Consider the following 19,733-nt stretch of genomic DNA (forward strand, 5'->3'; position numbering starts at 1 on the left):
TGCTACCATGTTGTCTCCTACTATGCATAAAGCCAAGGGCAGCAAAGCCTTGTGTTACCTTGACTCCCCCTTAGGCCTAATGGAAGAAGTTGCCTTGGGCCACTCATTTGGATTATCAAGAAAAAGCAATGAACCATGATTGAGTTTACCAGTGCATATTAATTTCCAGGAATGGGCTAAGGATAGGGAGATGAATACACAGTACAGGTAGCCATCACCTTACAACAGTTCATTTAGTGACCATTCAAAATGACAATGGCACTGAAAAAAAGGATTTACGAGCATTTTTATGACTTATTGTAGCATCCCCATGGTTGTGCGATCAAAATTCAGACGCTTAGCAAATGACTCATATTTACAACAGTTGTCACGGGGTCACCTTTTGCAACCTTCTGACAAGCAGTCAATGGGAAAACCAGATTCACTTAACAACTGTGTTACTAACTTAACAACTGCAGAGATTCACTTAACTGTTGCAAGGTAAGTTGTAAAATGGGGCAAAATTCACTTAACTGTCTTGCTTAGCAACAGAAATTTTGGGCTTAATTATAGTCATAAGTTGAGGACTACCTGTATGCAATTCTTCCTTAGCAGCCTTTTTTTTCTGAACGAGGGTGTTTGGTATGCTGCTGTGAAGGCTGTTCCAAAGGAAAGCTTCAATATGAGATGCCTTTAACAGATTCCCTTCACAGCTCATAGCTTGCCCTGCCCTTCCCAATCTGCCCCACCCCCTTGATCTTAGTAATAATAATAGTTTACCTTACAGTATTGTTATAAGCACAATAACAGAATCATGCTTGTAAAAAGTTAGAATGTTAAAACAGAAGCCTTTTCTTTCTACTACAGAAATGGCCAAGTACAGTATACATTTGAAATATATGGGACTTTCCTAAACGAATATAACTCTCCTCTGACATTATAGTACATTGCAACTGGGTAATGTAAGAATGAACAAGGGATCCAAACTCTGCCCCAAAGAACTTTGATTATATTTAGATAAAAGATAATGGATGATTTTACTCCCATTGATTTCCATAAGTTTTATAAATTAAAATGCCTTTTAAATGTTATACTGTGTATTAAATAGTGAGTAAATAAAAGGGAGGTTGCTTGCATTGTATAGAACTAGGCATGGGAAATTTATTTTCTATCCTGACTCAGAAATGTATGCATGTCTTTCCAAGAAGCAAGAATATGAGATGTTCCAGCTCTCCATACCACAAAAGCATAACAAAATTCAACCCATAAATGCATCTATCATGCGTTGTGGTGCATGTGCAAACTATATTTAACTTCCGGTACAGAAGTGCTTTTCGCGTTGGGGTGGTGGTGTTTTTTTTTGCTTTAGTGTGCCTAATGCGAATAAAAATAGATTTCTGCATTTTTAATGTGAGGAGGAATTCTGCCTGCCCAGACACTATTGGCTTAGTCGGGGATGATTCCCCCATCTATTTACTTGGGAGTGGTAGGCTCACTTTAAATCTATGATATGTTTTTTTCAGATGAATACGATACATTGTTTTTCCGCACAGCTCAAGCCCACAGCGGAACACAGCTGAGTAAAGATTCAGGAAGGCAAAAAATGAGAAGGGAGGGAAGCAGGGAGATCTCTGCGCAGATACCCTAAATCTGCTTCTGTTTCTCGACCATCTTTGTTTTCACCAGTTTAATTTTAGACTGGGGAAAAAAAATCGCTGCCGGTTGTCACCATTACTCAATCATTCGAAGTGGAAAACGCTTTGTTGATTTACACACAAGGAATCGCGGCGGCGAGTCAGTGGAATAAATCTTCATTGCCCGCCCTTGGCTTAAATAAATCGCTGCTTCTCTGATTAGTCTCTATGCCCAGAGTTAGAAAATCAGTTGCTCTGTACGGATTCCCGAAGTGCTTTAAAATGCTCTACACAAAGAATCGACTAACAGTTCTGTAGATTTTAGAAGGGAAAGTTTTATAGACATCAGCGGGCCTGGGAATTAAAAGTGCAAGATAGCAATTATCTTGTTTTTTTGTTATTATTCTGCCAGGCTCGAGAGCAATTTACAGCAATTTTAGGGTTAAAAAAGATTCTAGGAAAAAGAAACCAAACCAACTCGTCCTCCACTCCTTTGGACTAGGATCAGGTGACTCAAGCAATCATATGATCAGCGACTCACTAATTGGTTGCAAAACTTTTGCTAGATTTAAAAATATAACTTGGGACACATACAAGAATGTGCTGATACCTCGATTTGCTTCACTAGCGGCAACAACAGATCTCTGGATTTGTCAGAGCTAAATTAGACCAAGCAGCAGAAATGGATTGGCAGAAAACGCTGCACAACTGGCAGGAACGGATCTCTCAAGAGCTGGACTCGGTGGTGGATTTTTGGCTACGGCACTCCCATGATAAGGAATATGGGTGAGCTTCGATCTGTAAAAGGCAGCTCTTCGGTTTCGTGTGCAGTGCAAGCCAAGGCGATGCGGTTGGTTTATAATAAATACAGGGCGTGATCGTGTGAGTTCACAGACGAGTTGAGTAAATGGTAGTCCAGATGACCGGGCGTGATGCGAATATAACCTACTATTAAATTATTTTTAAAAACATATTTGAAAGGAATAGTAACCGTATGCTTGCTACTGTTGCTATTTTTAAGTAAACACTGTTAAAATGGAAGGGATGAAGAAAGAGACCTTTTCAAAATAAGGAGAGGATCCTGTTCCTATATGGCCCAGCCACTGTAGGCTTGTAGCTCTTAGTTCTTAGCAATTCCCGATGATTACTTGGGAATAATAGGCATTAATATCCAGCATACTCTGGATTCATGATGCATCATATATACGATCTGGCTGTTGTTGGATTCACACATCATGCTAAACTTAATTTATATTTTCCCTGTGATTAGTGATTTTTTAATGAACATCACTAAAGATGGTTTCTTCAGCAAAACATGGAGAAGCAAACTGTGACATAAGTTCAAAGCCTTTATTGTTATTGTACATCATGTATACAACAATAATATGTGGCTCAGCTCTTTCTCCTTTTCAGTAGTATCCAGAATTTACTAAGATAATTTATTTCTCCTGCTACTTGAAGAAGCCAGCTACAGGTGCCTTCCGTTTGAAAATTTATTGCTAATTACCCTGTTCACGCAGTTTCTGGCAATTGCTGTTTAGTTCCTCCTTTCTTTCTCAGAGATATTTAAATTGCTGGCTAGGAATTCTGGGAGTTGTAGTATAATACTTCTAGAAACCAAGCTAAGGAAACCTTCAGTCTCTTTCTGGTTTTCTAACTGCTGCTGCCTCTTTTATTTTTCCAGAGGGTTTTTTACATGTCTGGACCAGACTGGAAAAGTTTATGATGATCTGAAATATGTATGGTTGCAAGGTCGACAGGTAACTTTCAGATTTTCTGTTCTTATCCCCATTGAAAGTTGGGAAAGTAAACTGAAGCAACTGATCAGTCAGACAAGCTTTCTTAGTATAAATCAAGAAAATGTGGGCCTTAGGAATTCGTTGAATCTTGGCTTCATGATTCATTTGGAAGGGATGGATAAAAAAGATAAAAAGATTCAAGTACATATGAAAAATAGATTAAGCCAAAAAGACAGAGCATTTGCTGCTACTTCTAATTGTGTTTGGCTCTTACAACCAAAGCTATAGAAATATCACATTATTTCAACCTGGAGCAGCCATAATTTTGAGTTTAAAAGCTTATTGTAAATTACACATGATTTGCATAAACTTAGGTTGATGACTGTTGTGGGCTTTTGGATGGCATGGGTAAGCCTAAGATTTTGATTAAACAGATGCACACAAAGCAGGGTAAGATATTTAGCAGATTGTGGGAATAATGATACTCAAGAAAATGTTTTTTAATGTCTTGAGCTTTCACATATTTCTTTAGAACAGAAGAAAAGAACTAGGAGCCCTCCAGATATTGTTGAACAACACTTTCCAATAACCCCTGCCAATAAGAAATTGTAATTAGCAATGTGTAGAGGGTCACAGGTCCCCCATCTCTACTTTGGAAGTTAAATACAGGGCTGGTTAGTGAATAACTATAAACAAGCACATCCCAGCATCATTCTTAGCACTAAGCAGAGGGCAGACATTAACCCTGGAAGGGAAAAATGTTATAGAGTAGATGAGAGAGTAGAGAGCAATCCTGTAAACTTTGTTCATGTTGAGCTGCAGGGCCAGCTGTTTCCTTGTTCATCCAAAGGATTGGCTCTTGGCAAGAAAAAGATTTACCACATTTGGCTAGATGGTGGGTCATACCCATACCAGAAAACTCAGTTGGATTTCTGCAATCTTTTCCTCCAAGGTATGGATGTATAGCCGGTTGTATCGAAAAGTACCAAGATTCCAGCGTCCAGAACTACTACAGGCAGCAAAAGCAGGTAAATTTCCTTGCTATGCTTGTGTTTATATTATCAGAATAAGAGCCTAGGGCTTTAAATGAACACACAGCCAACTTCCATTGACCCACTAATTTTAGTATGTATTAATGAAAATAAAGTGAAAAGGCAACATTTTCCAAAGCAAAGTGCCACCCTCAAGATTAACTCTTACTGATAATAATGCTTACGGATTACTGTAAAGCGTTTTTTTAAAATAAAAAATTTGGGATTGCAACTGAGTGCTTTATTTGGAAGTGTGTTCACAAACCAGGAAAAAAGGAGTACTTAGATTAGGGGTGTCAAACCGTGGCCCGCGGCCAGATGCGTCACACGCTGGCCACGTCCATGCCTGGTTTAGTGAAGGGGGAAAAAAATTCATGATATGTCACATGACGACATGACATTGAGTTTGACACCCCAATTTAGATGGTTCAGCATATCCCAAAAGTTTTAAGGGGATATAATGATATGAGAAAATCCCTCATTTGCTTCTGAAGCTAATTATGACATTTATTTTGAGAAAGTGCCCACAACATGCTTTGAAAATTAAAGATGTTTTCACTGATCTTAAACAAATCGAGAAGCCTTGATGTTCAGGGTAAGTTTTCAAAATTTATGAGGGGTTGAATGGCTAGGTAAGTTAGGAAGGAGGAGATAATCTTGAAAGATCTAATGCTTTGGAATAGCAATGGATGTGAGGGACAAATATACAAAATGTGGGATTTATGGATTATCTGAAGAAGACACTGAGCTATGGTCATCACCAGTAATCTGAACATTACTCAGTAGTGTAAAATAGCTGCTAGAAAGACAAATCCAATCCAATTAAAAGAGTGTATCAATGATGCATCGAAGTCATTATTCCTTTCTTCTTGGCACTGGTGAAACCTGATCTAGAATGCTGTATATAATTTTGGGTATCTGTATTTCCAGTTAGGTATTCACAAGTTAGAAAAGATTCTGAGGAAAACAACAAAAATGATACATGGATTTGAGGATCATGCCCTATAAGGACAGGCTAAAGGACCTAGGGATGTTCAGTCTGTAGAAAAGATAAATGAGGGAAGATATTATAGGCACATAAAGGGAAACTGTAGGGAAGATGATCAAGAATTGTTTTCCATGGGCAGTGACACTAGGACCAGAAATACTGAATATAAATTGAAACTAAATTTCATTTAAATGTAAAGGAAAAAAAAACTTCCTGACAGTAGGTTATGGGTTCATCATCTTTGAGGGTTTTAAAGAAGAGGTAGGACAGCCACCTCTTGAGGATGGTGTACTTGGTTTTCCTGCACATTGCAGAAGGTTGAAATAAATTATCCATGTGCTCTCTTTCAACTCTACATTCTGGGATTTTGTGAAATATCATACATTGGATAGTAATAACATTTACATTCATTAAGTAATCCAAGGAACAACCTTGAAGGTAAACCTTTATAGTTGAACTGTTTTGAGTAGACAAACTGTAGACTGTGGTCTAGTAATTAAGGCACCAGACTAAAAAGCAGGAGACCCTGAGCTCAAGTCCCATCTTAGCCATGAAAGCCAGCTGGGTGACTTTGGACTAGTCAATCTATCTCAGTCCAACCGACCTCCACAAGGCTGTTGTTGGGGGGAAATAGGAGGGAGGTGTGTTTGTGGCCTTGAGTTGTTTGCAAAAGTAATAAAGGTGCTATAAAAATAATTAAACAAAGTAAATTGCAGAGTTGTAATATAGTACAGGAGACTTTTGTTAAGCCTGATATTTTTCACCATAAAGCTATTTCTGGATTCCAGCTCACTCACTTGACTTTCCTGCCATGCTAGCTTTCTGTGAAGAGTTTAATAAGAAATGCATTTATAAAAAGAGGAAGGGATGGGTTGAGCTCATGTTCTGGGCACAAGCTAAAAGAAATAGGAGTGAGATATCCAGTTCCATTTCTTTTCTCAAGGAGGAGAATTCCTGCTGAGACATGCACGAGTGGCTCCACCTTCCCAGAAATGTGCCTTTGTCCTGACCCGTGATGGCCGGCCTGTGAAAATCCAGCGTACCATTTTTAGCGAGTGTTTTTATGTTCTTGCATTGGATGAACTTGGTCGAGCTACAGGGGAATCTCATTATCAGGTCAGACTGTGAGAGCTGAATATCAAAGTTCCCGTTACTTTCTTAAAACTATTTCCCATTTGGCACCCTCCAGTGCTCTTGGCCTAATTTTAGCGATCACGTCTCTGGTTGGGACTGGTGAAAATTGGCTCCATTATAATCTAATATATCTGGAGGGAGCCAGCTTGGGAAAGGCTGCTGGAGACCAACATGGGTCTTCAAACCTGTTTATTCTCCTTCCCTCTGATTAGCGCCCTTTCCTGAAACCAGGCACAACTTCTAATGCATATAGTTAAAGTGGTATAAATTGGGTAGGCCCGCTTTACCTCATGATGCTGCAGTTAGAGACGGTCTTCCTGTCTCTATGGATACGTGGGTTCTACAGATAGAATCTGGGAAAGAATATCCACAATGATCTCTATGGGAAATGGCCTGTCAGAAGACTGAAATGATGTCTTGCAGGAATAATGCTTGGTTTTATAAGTAGTGGTTTGTAAGAAGAGCTACAGGATTTAATTTCTCCTATAGTTGAATAGCTGGGCAGATGCCAATGTTATCCCACTCCATCCCAATATAAACAAAAAACTCCTGAAAGTGAATAAAATGTGGTAAGCCTGTGTATGCTGTTCTGAGCCCAGACAGACTCAAACCACATGTTGCTCAGCAACCTCTATGCTATGAGGTTTGATCCCATGCCTGTAGAATTAAGCTCTTGTTTACTCTGGGGATAGACAGGAACTCAGGAATAGAAAATCTATACTTGAAAGATAAAACTGTGGTTATAATGGTATTCCTATTGGCAGAGGGAGGCCCTTTCAATGATGGAAGCCATCGTGCACTGGGTGAGAGAGGATCCCTCTGAGTTGGGTCGTCCACAGCTGGCCGGTGCTGTCCCACATGACTCTATGGCCGTCCCCATGATGCTCCTCAACTTGGTAGATCAGCTGTCAGAAGGAGATGTGGAGGTTGCAAATCGCTTCAAGGAATTGGACAACTGGTCTGCTCAAAGAATAATGAGTCACCTTCAGGTAAAGAAATGGGTGTAGTCAGCTTCCCTCTCCATAAACATGTTTGCCTCACCTCTGATACGTTACCAGCCATCTTATTTTCTTGTAGAGGAATGGTGGTGCAGTTTTGGAGAATGTTTCTGAAGATGGCAAGGAATTGCCAGGGTGTTTGGGAAGACAGCAGAATCCTGGTAAAAAATGAGGATGCTTTTGCATTCTCTAATTTGAAATATATAGAATGTATATACCATGTTTCCCCGTAAAATAAGACCCTGTCTTATATTTTTTTGAACCCTGAAATAAGCACTTGGGTTTATTGCCATGCGCTCAAAAGCCAATTGGGCTTATTATCAGCGGATGTCTTATTTTCGAGGAAACAGGGTATGATCTTATTAAACACACACAGAGATTCTTATAGTAGTTTACTTTATTGTCATTGCATCTCGTACAACGAAATTAAATGCCATCTTCAGTGTACATTATAACTATAAAAATAAAACACACACATCCTTCACATTCTATACAATTGAATTGAAAAACCAATATTGCATTAATATTGCACTACTATATGCAGAAATATTGCATATAATAGACAAGGATCAGAGGATAGCAGTAGTGATAGATGTTACTAAGTGACAACAACATCAGGAAGGAGTATAAGAAGCTGGAGAAATACCAGGTCTGAAGGAAGAATCAGAGAGGATGTGGAAAATAAAAGCCACAGTGGTCCCAGCTGTGGTAGAAGTACATTGGGCTGTAACTCCTAAACTGATGGAGTGGCTCCAACAGTTCCCAGGATTGACATCAGAGCTCTCTCTCCATAAAAATGCAGTACTGTTAAAACTCTTGTCCTGACGTTTAACTTGAAATGGGCAAAATGGTGCATCATAGGACAACACATTTTGACAACACTGGCTGCTGCTGTCACGTGATCTTCGTTTTCAACTTTCCTTGAACATTTCCTAGCCAGTCTTGCAATCCCTCCCACATCCAGCAGCCGTCACTTATCTCCCTTCTGGGAAGGGAAAGGAAGAAGGAAAGGAAATTTCTGATCAGATTCCCCCAAGAAAATTCAATGAGGAAGCTGGCAGGAAGTTGGAAGTTGCCCCTACTCCCACTGCTTTTTTGCCTACTCTTGGTCTTTCTGTTTTTCTGTTTCAGTAAGGAGATATCTCTGAAACGAATGACCTAATGGGGCACAGTTTGTCTAGTACTAATTTATGAACTGACTGTAATTAGGAGTTAGATGTTCTGAATGATTTGGTTTGTTCCTTCCTGTTCATTTTCATCTTGAGGTCATGCAATTGAAGCAGGCTGGTTCTTGCTCCGTTGTGCCATGCGCCAGCTTAACTCAGGCCTCCAGTCTCAAGCAGTGGACAAATTCATGAAACAGCCATTCCGTTCAGGCTGGGATCCTGAGCATGGTGGACTCTTTGCCTTCCAAGATGTTGATGGTTTCTGCCCCACTCAGGTATAGACCATAAAGTCTTATTTTCACCACAAAGCTAAAAATCTCACCCCACCCTCAAACATTAGGGACTCTTTTTTTCTATTTTCCTTTCATTCTTTTCTGCAGCTAGAGTGGAGAATGAAACTTTGGTGGCCACACACAGAGGCCATGGTTGCATTCCTGATGGGTTTTGCTGAAACTCAAGACCAAGAGCTTCTGGAGCTGTTTCACCAAGTGGCCAATTACACCTTTGCTAAGGTACCTTTTGAGGACTGAAAGCTGGGAATCATGGAATCAGTTTAGCCTCGGGAAATAGATGTATTTCAGTTAGTTAGGAAAGAGATGGGGAAATAGAGATAGAGGTAGAAAATGCTCTGCAATTTCACTTCATGAAAACACTTCATGAATCCTTGGAAAATTGCTATTAATGTTTCATAAGCAATGTTAGCCTTGATGGACTGAATATAGTTTTGTATGAGCATAGATTGTTTGCTTAGTATCTGGAAGAACGTCAACACCAGTGGTAGGTTCCGCCCGGTTCCACCGAGTCGGTAGCGATGACGATATGACATCACCGAACCAGTTCTGCCCCCCCATCCCTCCACACCCTCCCCCCCACCCCCCCCGCGTTATTCTTACTTTTTATTTGGGCCCACCCCCAATCTATTGCTGCCTCCTGAATCCCAGCTGATGGCTAGAGGGAAAAAAACTGTTTAAACTCTTGCCACGGGGCTTCAAAGGGCTGCCCTACAGCTGATCAGTAAAGAAAACAAAAGAGTAGACCAGTGCCTGCAAAAATACATGAGTAGATCAGTGCCTGCAAAAATACATGAGTAGATCAGTGCCTGCAAAAATAAATGGGTAGATCAGTGCCTGCAAAAATACATGAGTATATCAGTGCCTGCAAAAATACATGAGTAGATCAGTGCCTGCAAAAATAAATGGGTAGACCAGTGCCTGCAAAAATAAATGGGTAGATCGGTACAGCTCTGCAAGCAGTGAAAAGCCTGGTAAATCCAGGCTCCAACTGGCGCAGAGTGCGGCCGCACGGGTGGTTATGGGAGCAACATGGCGCTCCCGTGTGACACCTCTCCTGTGCGAGCTGCACTGGCTCCCGGTGGTCTTCCGGGTGCACTTCAAGGTTTTGGTTACCACCTTTAGAGCGCTCCATGGCTTAGGACCTGGTTATTTATGGGACCGCCTACTACCACAAACAGCCTCCCACCAGCCGGTAAGCTCTCATAGAGAGGGGCTCCTCCAGGTGCAGTCAGCCAAGCAGTGTCGACTGGTGGCCCCCAGGGGGAGGGCCTTCTCTGTGGGGGCACCCACTATCTGGAACAAGCTCCCCCCAGAGATACGGAGGATCCCGGATTTGCGCACTTTCCGCCGTGCTCTTAAGACCCTCCTATTCCAGCAAGCCAGCCTGACCTAATTTTCTCCCCTTTCTTTTAAATTTTTAAACTGAAATTTTAATTTGTTTTAAATTATTGGGATTTTAATTGTCTCTAAATTATTTAATTTGGTTTTAAATTGTTTCTGACTTTTGTATTTATGTATTTTATTCTGTGCCTGTTCACCGCCCTGAGTCCTTTGGGAGTAGGACGGTATATAAATTTAATAAAACATAAACATAAACAAATCCTAAATAATTGTCACATGACCATCAAGCCACGCCCATAAAATAAGCCACGCCCACAGAACCGGTAGTAAAAAAAAATAGAACCCACCCCTGGTCAACACCCTAATGTATTTGATAAGAATGAGATGTTATTTATGTTTTTAGCTTTATAGACAGTCTATTTTTCCTTCAAAGCTCTTTGGCAACACACAAAGCATTTTCTTCTCGCATTTTTCCCTACAACAACTCCCTCTTTCAGGCTGACTGAGCTGAAAGAGAGTAATGGCCCATTGTTAACTCAGTGAGGTTCTATCACTAGTGAGGATTTGAACTCCTGTGCTAGTCTAGCATTTTCACTATCACAGTTTTCATAATCAAAATAAAAATTGTGTACTTTGGCTTTTTCTACAAATGTAGCTTGTTTTTCACCCCCATTATTTTTGTTACTAGAAGCCTTAAATGTGTTTTGTATAGACTTTGAAGTTATTAGGAATCCTCCAGATTGTACTAGACAATTTCTATCATCATTTCTTCTGTTATCTTTAGCCTTCAGATACAGACAATGCTGTTTCATGCTTTCTCACATCCTTCCTGCTCATAGCACAAAGAACCATGAAGGGTTAGTATTCATAAATTCTGGAAGGATTCCTAAATAGATACTGGGAACATCAGCAGGATGCTGGTTCATTATCCTGTTGCTGTTTGTAACAGAACAAATCCTTTTGCAACACAGCAATATTATTACTTGATCACAAATAGAGTAGAGTAGAATTCTTTATTGGCCAAGTGTGATTGGACACACAAGGAATTTGCCTCTGATGCATAAACTCTCACTGTACATACAGGCAACATGTGATAAATCATGATCATAATCATCATAAAATACATTAATCATAAATCATAAGATACAACACTTAGATGTCTAGTATCTACTGGGTGTGCATGTTTGTTTATTACTCTCATTAGGCTTGCACTGTTAAAGACAACAAACATTTCTGTATATGCAAAATAATAAAAATTATAATATAGAGTGCAGGAGTTGGGGAACAATCATTTTTGAAAGTGTGGCTCCTATTTGTGTGCCCTTGTAATATATCCAGAATTGACAGCATATATGAAATAATTGTATGTTATCTTCACAGTGTTCATACATAATATACTGGTAGTCCTTGACTTATGACTTCAATTGAGTCCAAAATTTCTTTTACTATGCAAGATGGTTGTTAAATGAATTCCGCTCCCCCTTTTATAACCTTCCTTGCCACAGTTAAGTGAATCCTGCAGTTGTTAAGTTAGTAATATGGTTGTTGAGTGAATCTGGTTTCCCCATTGACTTTGCTTGACAGAAGATCACAAAAGGCATATGACCCCAGGACACTGCAAGCATCATAAATAAATTGCCAAGCATCCAGATTTTGATTATGTGAGTGTGGGGATGCGGCAATGGTGTAAGTGTGAAAAATAGTAACTTTTTTCGTGCAATTGTAACTTCATAGGTTCATTTAAAAAATGGTTTCAAGTCAAGGACTACTTGTATTAGATGTCCACTGAACTTTAGTTCCCCTTTATCCTAGTCCAGCATACTGTTCCCCACTTCTGTCCTGCTCTTTGGTTGTTCCATCTTACGTAGCATAATCGCTATCTTGTTTGTTTATTCCTTAGTTTCGTGATCCAGGACTAGCGGGAGAATGGTTTGGGTATCTGAGCCAGGAAGGGAAGGTGGCTCTCACAATCAAAGGAGGGCCATTTAAAGGTAAAACAAACAAATAAATAAAAATAATAAGGCCGGGGAGGTTTTAGCCTAAAGGTAGCTATGTAAATGGGAAATCAGCAGAAATAAAATAACTTGTGAGCTCAACTATAGAACCATAAAAATAAAATTAAATGTGAGCTCCACCATAGAATGCAAAAAGTAATTAAGCAAGAGTACTTCTTATTTCCCTGCAATATATGTAAGACATAGTCCAAATGCATATAAGTTGAGGGGGGAAGGGCTAAGACTTGAACTGATAATGTTACCTAGTAGAATAATGAAGTGTTTGTAAGCAAATAACCATGCTTGGAGAACACCAAGAACTCCACAATTCATCTCTGAGGTACAGATATTATCTTCAGTCATAATTCATTTCCTTATCCCTGTTTGCACTTCCTTCATGAAAGTGTCCTGCTGTTGTACATTGTCCATCAACAAGACACAATCTTAGTCTGACAGATCTCTTCCTGGGATTCCATTCACCCCTTCCTCCCTGGTGAATGTTACACCAAGGGCAGTTAGTTAAAGAACCATCACTTGGTCTTGAATGCGAAGGTACCATTTTGCTTTCCACATTTCATCTTTAAACAGGACGTTGGAGCAAAATAGTGTCGGAAAACATGCTCTTAGTAAAAACCTAGCATTGATGTTAATCATAAATACAGACAATAGTGAAATGAGTAATTAAAGAAGAGGACTATTAAACCAAGTTATAGGAAGCCAGTAGGAAAACTAGCAATCATTATCAGTAGAGATACAGAAAATGCAAGCATTAGATGAATAACTAAGCAAACTCCAAAAACAGTTCAATGTCCCTAGTGCTCCTCCTTAGTTTCCCTGCTATGTTTATTATCTTTCAAGGTTTTTTCTCGAAGTCTGTTCCTGTACCTTTTTCTACTTGGTGATTTGCAGAAAATATTATACCCTGTTTCCCCCAAAATAAGACATCTTCTGATAATAAGCCCAATGGGGCTTTTGAGCACATGGCAATAAGGCCAAGCGCTTATTTCAGGGTTCAAAAAAATATAAGACAGGGTCTTATTTTTGGGAAAACACGGTATTAATGAGGAAAAAGAAAGTTGTAGCTGCTCCTCCGGAAGGAAAAGGAAGATACCTATAAGAATAGAGCAGTTGGCATCTGCCTCTCACACATGGATGCACGGGGAAAACCTTTCCATACTTTTTTCTCTCTGTGGCCCCTGTTGAACTTTTTATTTTTGAAATCCACATTTAACAACTTTATGGTACCATAAATATTCATGTCATCCATTACAATTCTACAAATTATATAGGATTAATTAATTTAGGAGAGAGTAGACAACATTTTAAAATAAACAAGTTTATATACAATTTTAGGGCTTAGAAAGCATAGAGGATGGCATTGGAGATCAAAGGAAAAGCTGCTACCAAGGCAATGGTCATAAAAGAGGGGTTTGAGTCTGAGCCAAAAAAATAACTCAGACAAACCTAGCTCACTTGAAGATGAAGTGAGGGAGTGGGGAAGCACATTCAGACTTGCAAGATTCTGTTACTATGGCTGTTACAATATGACCTAAATATGGCATTATTTCTTGGTCTGGTCTGCCTTTTTTGTTCTGACAGATTTATAGTTTTATTGATTTTATGGTTCCCATAAGAGGAAAGCATTTTGTTGATTTTGGCAGTACTGTAGTGGTGAAAGGAGCTCTGGAGAACATACAAAAACCAGACAGGGGACCAGGTATATGAGGTTAAACCCTTTAGTGATAAACCCTTTTCTTTTTTCTCTTTGCAGGTTGTTTCCATGTCCCTCGTGCTCTCTATATGTGTGAAGAAATTCTGAAATCCTTGCTGGAAACAAAATCCACCATTCAGAAATAAAATGTTCTTTTGATTTTTGTAAAAGGCTGCATTTTCTGCCCTCAGGCGAGTTTAATTATAAAAATGATCTTTTCTGATCATTTTGAAACTCACCCCTCAAAGCCACCCATGTCTCATTTTAGAAGCCAAACATCTATTTTTACTTGTGATTTTTTGCTTTTAGATATTTTAGAAAAAGGAAGTCCCTATCATTTCTCACTTCAGATTCAAACTGGTCAGTTATTTTTTTATCTGTAATCTGACTAAACTTGGCAACACCATTATGAATAAATCAGAGTGTACAGAGCCACATTTATACACTACTTAAAAGAGCAGATAAATGGTTAAATGTAACAATTATTTGCATTTTCTATTGGGGTGGGGAAATATTTTTAATCTCTGCTTTCTCTCTCCCTGATCATGATTTACTTGCTGGTCATTGCCAAACGTGCCATTTCATTTAGATCTGTGCAATAAAGACACAAAATGTTGTCAAAAACAAATATCCCACTTCTATTTTAGTGTGCTTAGTGTGGCATAAATACCTCAACTTACAATTGGGACTAGAACTTTCATCACTAAGCATCGTGGTTAAGTGAGTTATGCCTGATTTTATGTCTCTTTTTGCCATGGTCATTAATTAAATCATGTAGTAGTCATTAAGCAAAGTCAGCTTCTCCCATTGACTTTTCTTTTTCGAAGCTTCCTGGGAAAGTTGCAAATGCAATCGTGATTCTGGGATGCTTTGATCACATGATACTACAACAGTCATAAGTGTACGGAGTGGTTGTAAATCACTTTTTTTCAGCACTGTCATAATTTTGAGTAGTTGTTAAATGAATGGTTGTAAGTTGAAGATTAGCTCTACATAGTGCTTCTTCCTTAAGTTAACCATACTACTAGGTGGATTTGGCTGAGAGGACTCACCAGCTATGGTAGCTAAAGGAAGATCAGAATTCACCATCTCCCATTTTTAACATTTAAAAAAAATAAAACAGCATTTTGATTGACTTGCTTCCAAATGTCATTCTGAGGTAATTTAGAACGGTATTCTAAAACAGCACTCCCCAACCTCTGTGGCTTGGCCTGTGTGAGCAGCAGGCATGCACGCAGAGCTCAACTGCGAGTTGAGCTGTGCATTCATGTGCATGCGTGCCGGCCTGCCACTTGTGCGAGTTGAGCTGCGCATGTGCATGCACCGTCACCCACGCATGCACGCCTCCAGACCAATGATAAAAAAGGTTGTAGGTATATTATTTTATTGGCATTGGGAATTTTCTTGTTTGTCTCGCTTTGAATGTTTGTGTGTTTGTGTGTGTGAGAGTGTATATGTATCCAACATTTTTTTTCCTTCTGTCAATTGAGTCCGATTCTTGAAGACTGACTGACAGGTCTCTGCAGTTTTCTGGTTTTTCAGAAGTAGTTTGCCTTTGCTTTCTTGCTAGAGCTGAGAAAGAATGACTGGCCCAAGATCACCCAGCTGGGTTTGTGCCTGAGGCAGGACTAGACCTTACGTTCTCTTGGTTTTAGCCTGATGCAGACATGATTCCACAGAACTCCTAGACTAAATAGAAAATAAAGAAATGTTAATAAACTTCTGGGCTACCTAATAGCCCGGATTTCATCTTTTAACACCTCATTTTGAGGAATGATTGGTAAGGGTGGAAAGCAAGAGGTAAGATGTTTTGCTGTGCTTGCACCACCATATTTTATATTGACTCCACTTTTTAGGCAGATTCATTGAGAAGAAAGACACAGCATGCATATGGTTCCAGCTTTAAATTTCATTTTGCATCATATTAAGGTTGCTTAACTCTGTACATAAAAAGATAGACTGAACAGTGGTAAACCTGTGGCCCTTCACTACCCTGTTTCCCCCAAAATAAGGCATGCCCCGATAATAAGCCCAATTGGGCACGGCAATAAGGCCAAGCGCTTATTTTAGGGTTCAAAAAAATATAAGACAAGGTCTTAATTTTGGGGAAACACGGTAGGTACAGCCAATGATAACATGGCATGATGACATAAGAGTGCCAGAATCTCCAGCACTGATCCCCTTGCTTGAATTTGCTCTAGACAGAAATTTTACTGACAAAATAGAAGAATTTCAGCAGCTTTTCTTTTTTATCTAAAATCCGTGTAGGATGTTCTTTAATGAACTTTGCTTGTTTAATGTATTTATAAGCAAGATAATTTCTCATTCATTTGGCAAATTCAAGATTTCAGAGTACTTCAGACATATTTTGCTGCAGTCTTCACAACAGTTTTGATCTGATACTATAACTTGAGGAGAAAGGAAAAGTTCTAAGCCCCAGGATGACTTGTTAAAATCATAGTCTAAATGTATGACAGTGGTAGGATATCTGTAATTGGGAGATTTCTTTCTATTTTAACTTCCTAATATGTAATCTTTTAAGTTTAGGGCTTCAGTCTCATTAAACAGCAATTTATTCCTTTGAAAAAAACTATCACATTGCACAGTTTGTGACTTATTTCTAATCATAAGAATTAAATTTTTAAAAACAAGGTCTGGTAGTTGCTCTATTACCTACTGCTTCCCAAAATAAAAGAACTGCATATGAAATGAATTTTAAACATTCAAAGAATCTTCCTTCTTGGAAACCAGGGAGGGGAGCATACAAATTAAGCCGGTTGTTTGTAAGAAACTTGTACACACATCTTGATATGTACAAGGGGCATTCACTCTGCTTGTATTTGAATTTGAATGACTGATATTTTGCAGGTATTTTCAGTGCACACAAATATGATGATTTGGTTAAACTATGAATTGCAACCCAGCACATAAAGGGTCATTCAGATGTCATACCATCAAGCAAGGTTCATTTATAGTCTCTACCATACTCTCCTCAAGTTCAGAACTCGGCAACTAATCTTAACTGCAGTGCGTTCTGCTGCTGTGGTAGAATAGCTGCTATTCACTATAGTAGAACAGGCTCCACATGATTGCCATCTTCTGGAAACAGAAGGAACTATTGCTATTGATCAAATTTACACCCTTATTCAACAAGCATTTTCTAAACAGGCCTATAAAATCTGTACTGTACTAACTCCCTAGGAACATTATGCATTTTTAAAAGAAATTGTTCCTTTCAAACCCAAAGAAAACAGTCAGCTGTTTGATAGCAGCAAGGCTTCTAGATGAAGCTTCTATTATATAGTAATCCTGCCTCACTCATTATAGATTTGGAAAACCATTGGATTTGGAAAGATTTGGAACCCTAACTTCTCCTTGTAACTCCTGGTGTTTTCACACTGTAACTGCTTCTAAATCATTAACTTTTAAAAATATAATTCCAAAGATTCCAGTATCTCCCGAGTGCACTTTTTAATCTTTCTGCCACAAAAATCGGTTGACGTATACTTACATGTCTTGTGATGGTTGTCAATACTAGAAGCCTCCATTTGTAGTATAGAAGCCTTAATTTGCCAAATTAACCCTTTGCTAAATATGGCAATTGCTTTAACCAAGTTGTCGGATGGAATTATCTAATGTACTTTAGCATATGAGAATGTAGTGTAACTATTTAAGCCTTTCAGATAACTTCCTCCTTGCCAGTTCCAAGATAAACTACTGAAACTGCCCAGAGAAAATTAAACCAGTTTTGTATTTTACAGATGTTTGGTTATGCAGAAAGAATGGAAGATAGAGCTAAATGCTGTCATCTAAATGAAGAAAGTTGCATCTTTTTCTCTCTCTTCTCCCCTCCCCCCCCCCACCCATCCATCACATTTAGAAACTGCCCATCTCCTTCACAAAGTGACTCTGGATACAAACACAGGTCAAAACACAAATATTTAAAATTCAGAATTAAAAGGCAGGGGGATGGACTTCAAGGGATTAACCAGCTCCATGGCTGCATGTACCTCTGGGGGCCCCAAGCTACCTAGTTGGTAAACTGGATCTTTTCTAGAAGGCCAGGACATTTCTGGAAGGCCAGGAGGGCGGGGGGCCTGTTTCGCCCCTATTGGGAGAATGTTCCAAATGATGGGGGCAGTGACAGAGAAGACTCTCTTCCTGGACCCTGTCAGCTGAAATTGTTTAATTGATGGGGTCCACAGCATGCCTGACCAGGTGAGATGGGCCAATGCAATAGAGTGAAGGAGGCTCTGCACACATAGGGCTTCAAAGCTCGTAACAAAACCTTGAATTGGACCCAGAAGCAAACCAGCACCCAATGCGGCTCGAGCAAATATATCAACAAGATGCCAGATTCAGGGAGGCTGAGCTAGAGAGACTTATTATATCCTTTTTGCAAATGGATCTGAGGCTTGTTGGAAGAAATGTCCATCTGGGTTCAGTTCCAAGTGGGAAGAAAGACACTGGAAACATGGAGACTGCTTGGAAAGATGGTTTAATGGTGGACAGGACCACATAGATTTCTTGGTCCTGGGCAAAGAAAAAGAGCAGAGATGCTGAGTGTCTGAGTTTTATACCCTCTCTGGGCTTTGGACTTCCTGGGACACAGGAAGAGTATCCTGATTGGTTGCTGTCAGAGGTCATAGCTAGCTTTGTAGGTTGTCTCTGTGTTAAATTTGGTTGAATCTTGCTGGGTGATGCAATGAAGGACAATTAAATGGCTCTGCCTGAAGGAGGTAGATGTTTGTTATGTAGAACAGACTGGCCCAGGCCTTAATGTCCCATTGACAAAGGGTGTGTGTGTTTCTGCCTCCCTTTTAGGGGAAATATTCTACCCTTTTAATATTTCCTAAAATATCTCTTTTTCCTAGGAGAGGGGTGGGTGCTAACTTCCTACAGCTCAGGATTGTAACTTTTAGAGAATACGAATTGTGAAGTTATTTCAACTTCTCTCCTGTTTTCATTCAAGGGCACAACCTGGTGTATACACTGGCTTCACCTCCAATTTCCCCCCACAACCCTGTGAGATAGCTTGGGCTGAGAAAAGGTGTGTCTGCCCAAAGTCACCAAGGAGCTTCTTGACATAATTTCAAGCATGTTATAAAAAAAGAGCAGTAATGTCTTAAGATTTGTTATACTTAGATTACACCCCTTTCTTTGGTTGATTTGTGCGCGTCTCTAAATTCATTTCTGAATTTAACCACTCACAAATGCATAGCCTCTCACTTTTTCACTGCTACTTTCCCTATATTATCATTCAATTTCTGGTTGCCAAGGATTGGTTTAACTCAGGGGTCTCCAACCTTGGCAACTTTAAGCCTGGCGGACTTCAACTCCCAGAATTCCCCAGCCAGCAAAGCCAAGGTTGGAGACCCCTGGTTTAACTGATAATCAATGAAAGCACTTCTCCTCCTTCCCTCATTTATTTTCTTGAGTCCAAAGGGGCGGGGACACTAGGAAAGAACCAATCGAATAGAATCATAGATGAATTAAAAAACGATTCCACGAACGGGGGGCGGGAGAGAGAGAGAGAGAGAGAGAGAGAGAGAGAGAGAGAGAGAGAAGAGTAAGCCGAGTATTCATTGGTCAGTATGACCAGTTCTAAGCAAGCTCTGATTGGGTACTGAAGAAATCTTCCTTAGCCAGGGTTTTCTTAATTGGAGAAGAGGGTGGTACAATTGTCAGAATTTTTGTCGGGATTGGCTAGTAGCCTTTCCGTCTC

General features: G+C 39.6%; 2 protein-coding genes across 2 annotated transcripts in view; one reads left to right on the forward strand and one right to left on the reverse strand.

Annotated features, from left to right (window-relative positions):
- The window catches only part of LOC117675515 (ras-related protein Rab-7a-like), a 19,319-nt gene extending 12,475 nt beyond the window's left edge, over nt 1-6,844 (reverse strand). Inside the window, exon 1 of the mRNA XM_034434229.3 lies at nt 6,793-6,844. Coding sequence (XP_034290120.2) covers nt 6,793-6,797 — 5 coding nt within the window. The 5' untranslated portion in view covers nt 6,798-6,844. The remainder of the gene's footprint in view (nt 1-6,792) is intronic.
- Nucleotides 1,503-14,636, forward strand: RENBP (renin binding protein). The gene is made up of 10 exons (XM_034434228.2): nt 1,503-2,399; nt 3,298-3,373; nt 4,305-4,380; nt 6,315-6,487; nt 7,270-7,494; nt 7,583-7,664; nt 8,769-8,944; nt 9,050-9,181; nt 12,204-12,294; nt 14,069-14,636. The coding sequence occupies exons 1-10, from the start codon at nt 2,296-2,298 to the stop codon at nt 14,152-14,154; spliced, it is 1,221 nt and encodes a 406-aa protein (XP_034290119.2). The 5' UTR covers nt 1,503-2,295; the 3' UTR covers nt 14,155-14,636.
- Nucleotides 14,637-19,733: the final 5,097 nt, after the last annotated feature.

Source organism: Pantherophis guttatus, chromosome 2 (genome assembly GCF_059756535.1).
Source record: "Pantherophis guttatus breed Tessera chromosome 2, ASM5975653v1, whole genome shotgun sequence".
Classification (NCBI taxonomy): domain Eukaryota; kingdom Metazoa; phylum Chordata; class Lepidosauria; order Squamata; family Colubridae; genus Pantherophis; species Pantherophis guttatus.

Excerpts from the sequence above, each read along its gene's own strand:
- RENBP (XM_034434228.2), top strand. The coding sequence starts at position 2,296 with ATGGATTGGCAGAAAACGCTGCACAACTGGCAGGAACGGATCTCTCAA. Across the intron at positions 4,381-6,314 it reads ACTACAGGCAGCAAAAGCAG|GAGGAGAATTCCTGCTGAGA; the intron begins GTAAATTTCCTT and ends TCTTTTCTCAAG. Across the intron at positions 8,945-9,049 it reads ATGGTTTCTGCCCCACTCAG|CTAGAGTGGAGAATGAAACT; the intron begins GTATAGACCATA and ends TCTTTTCTGCAG.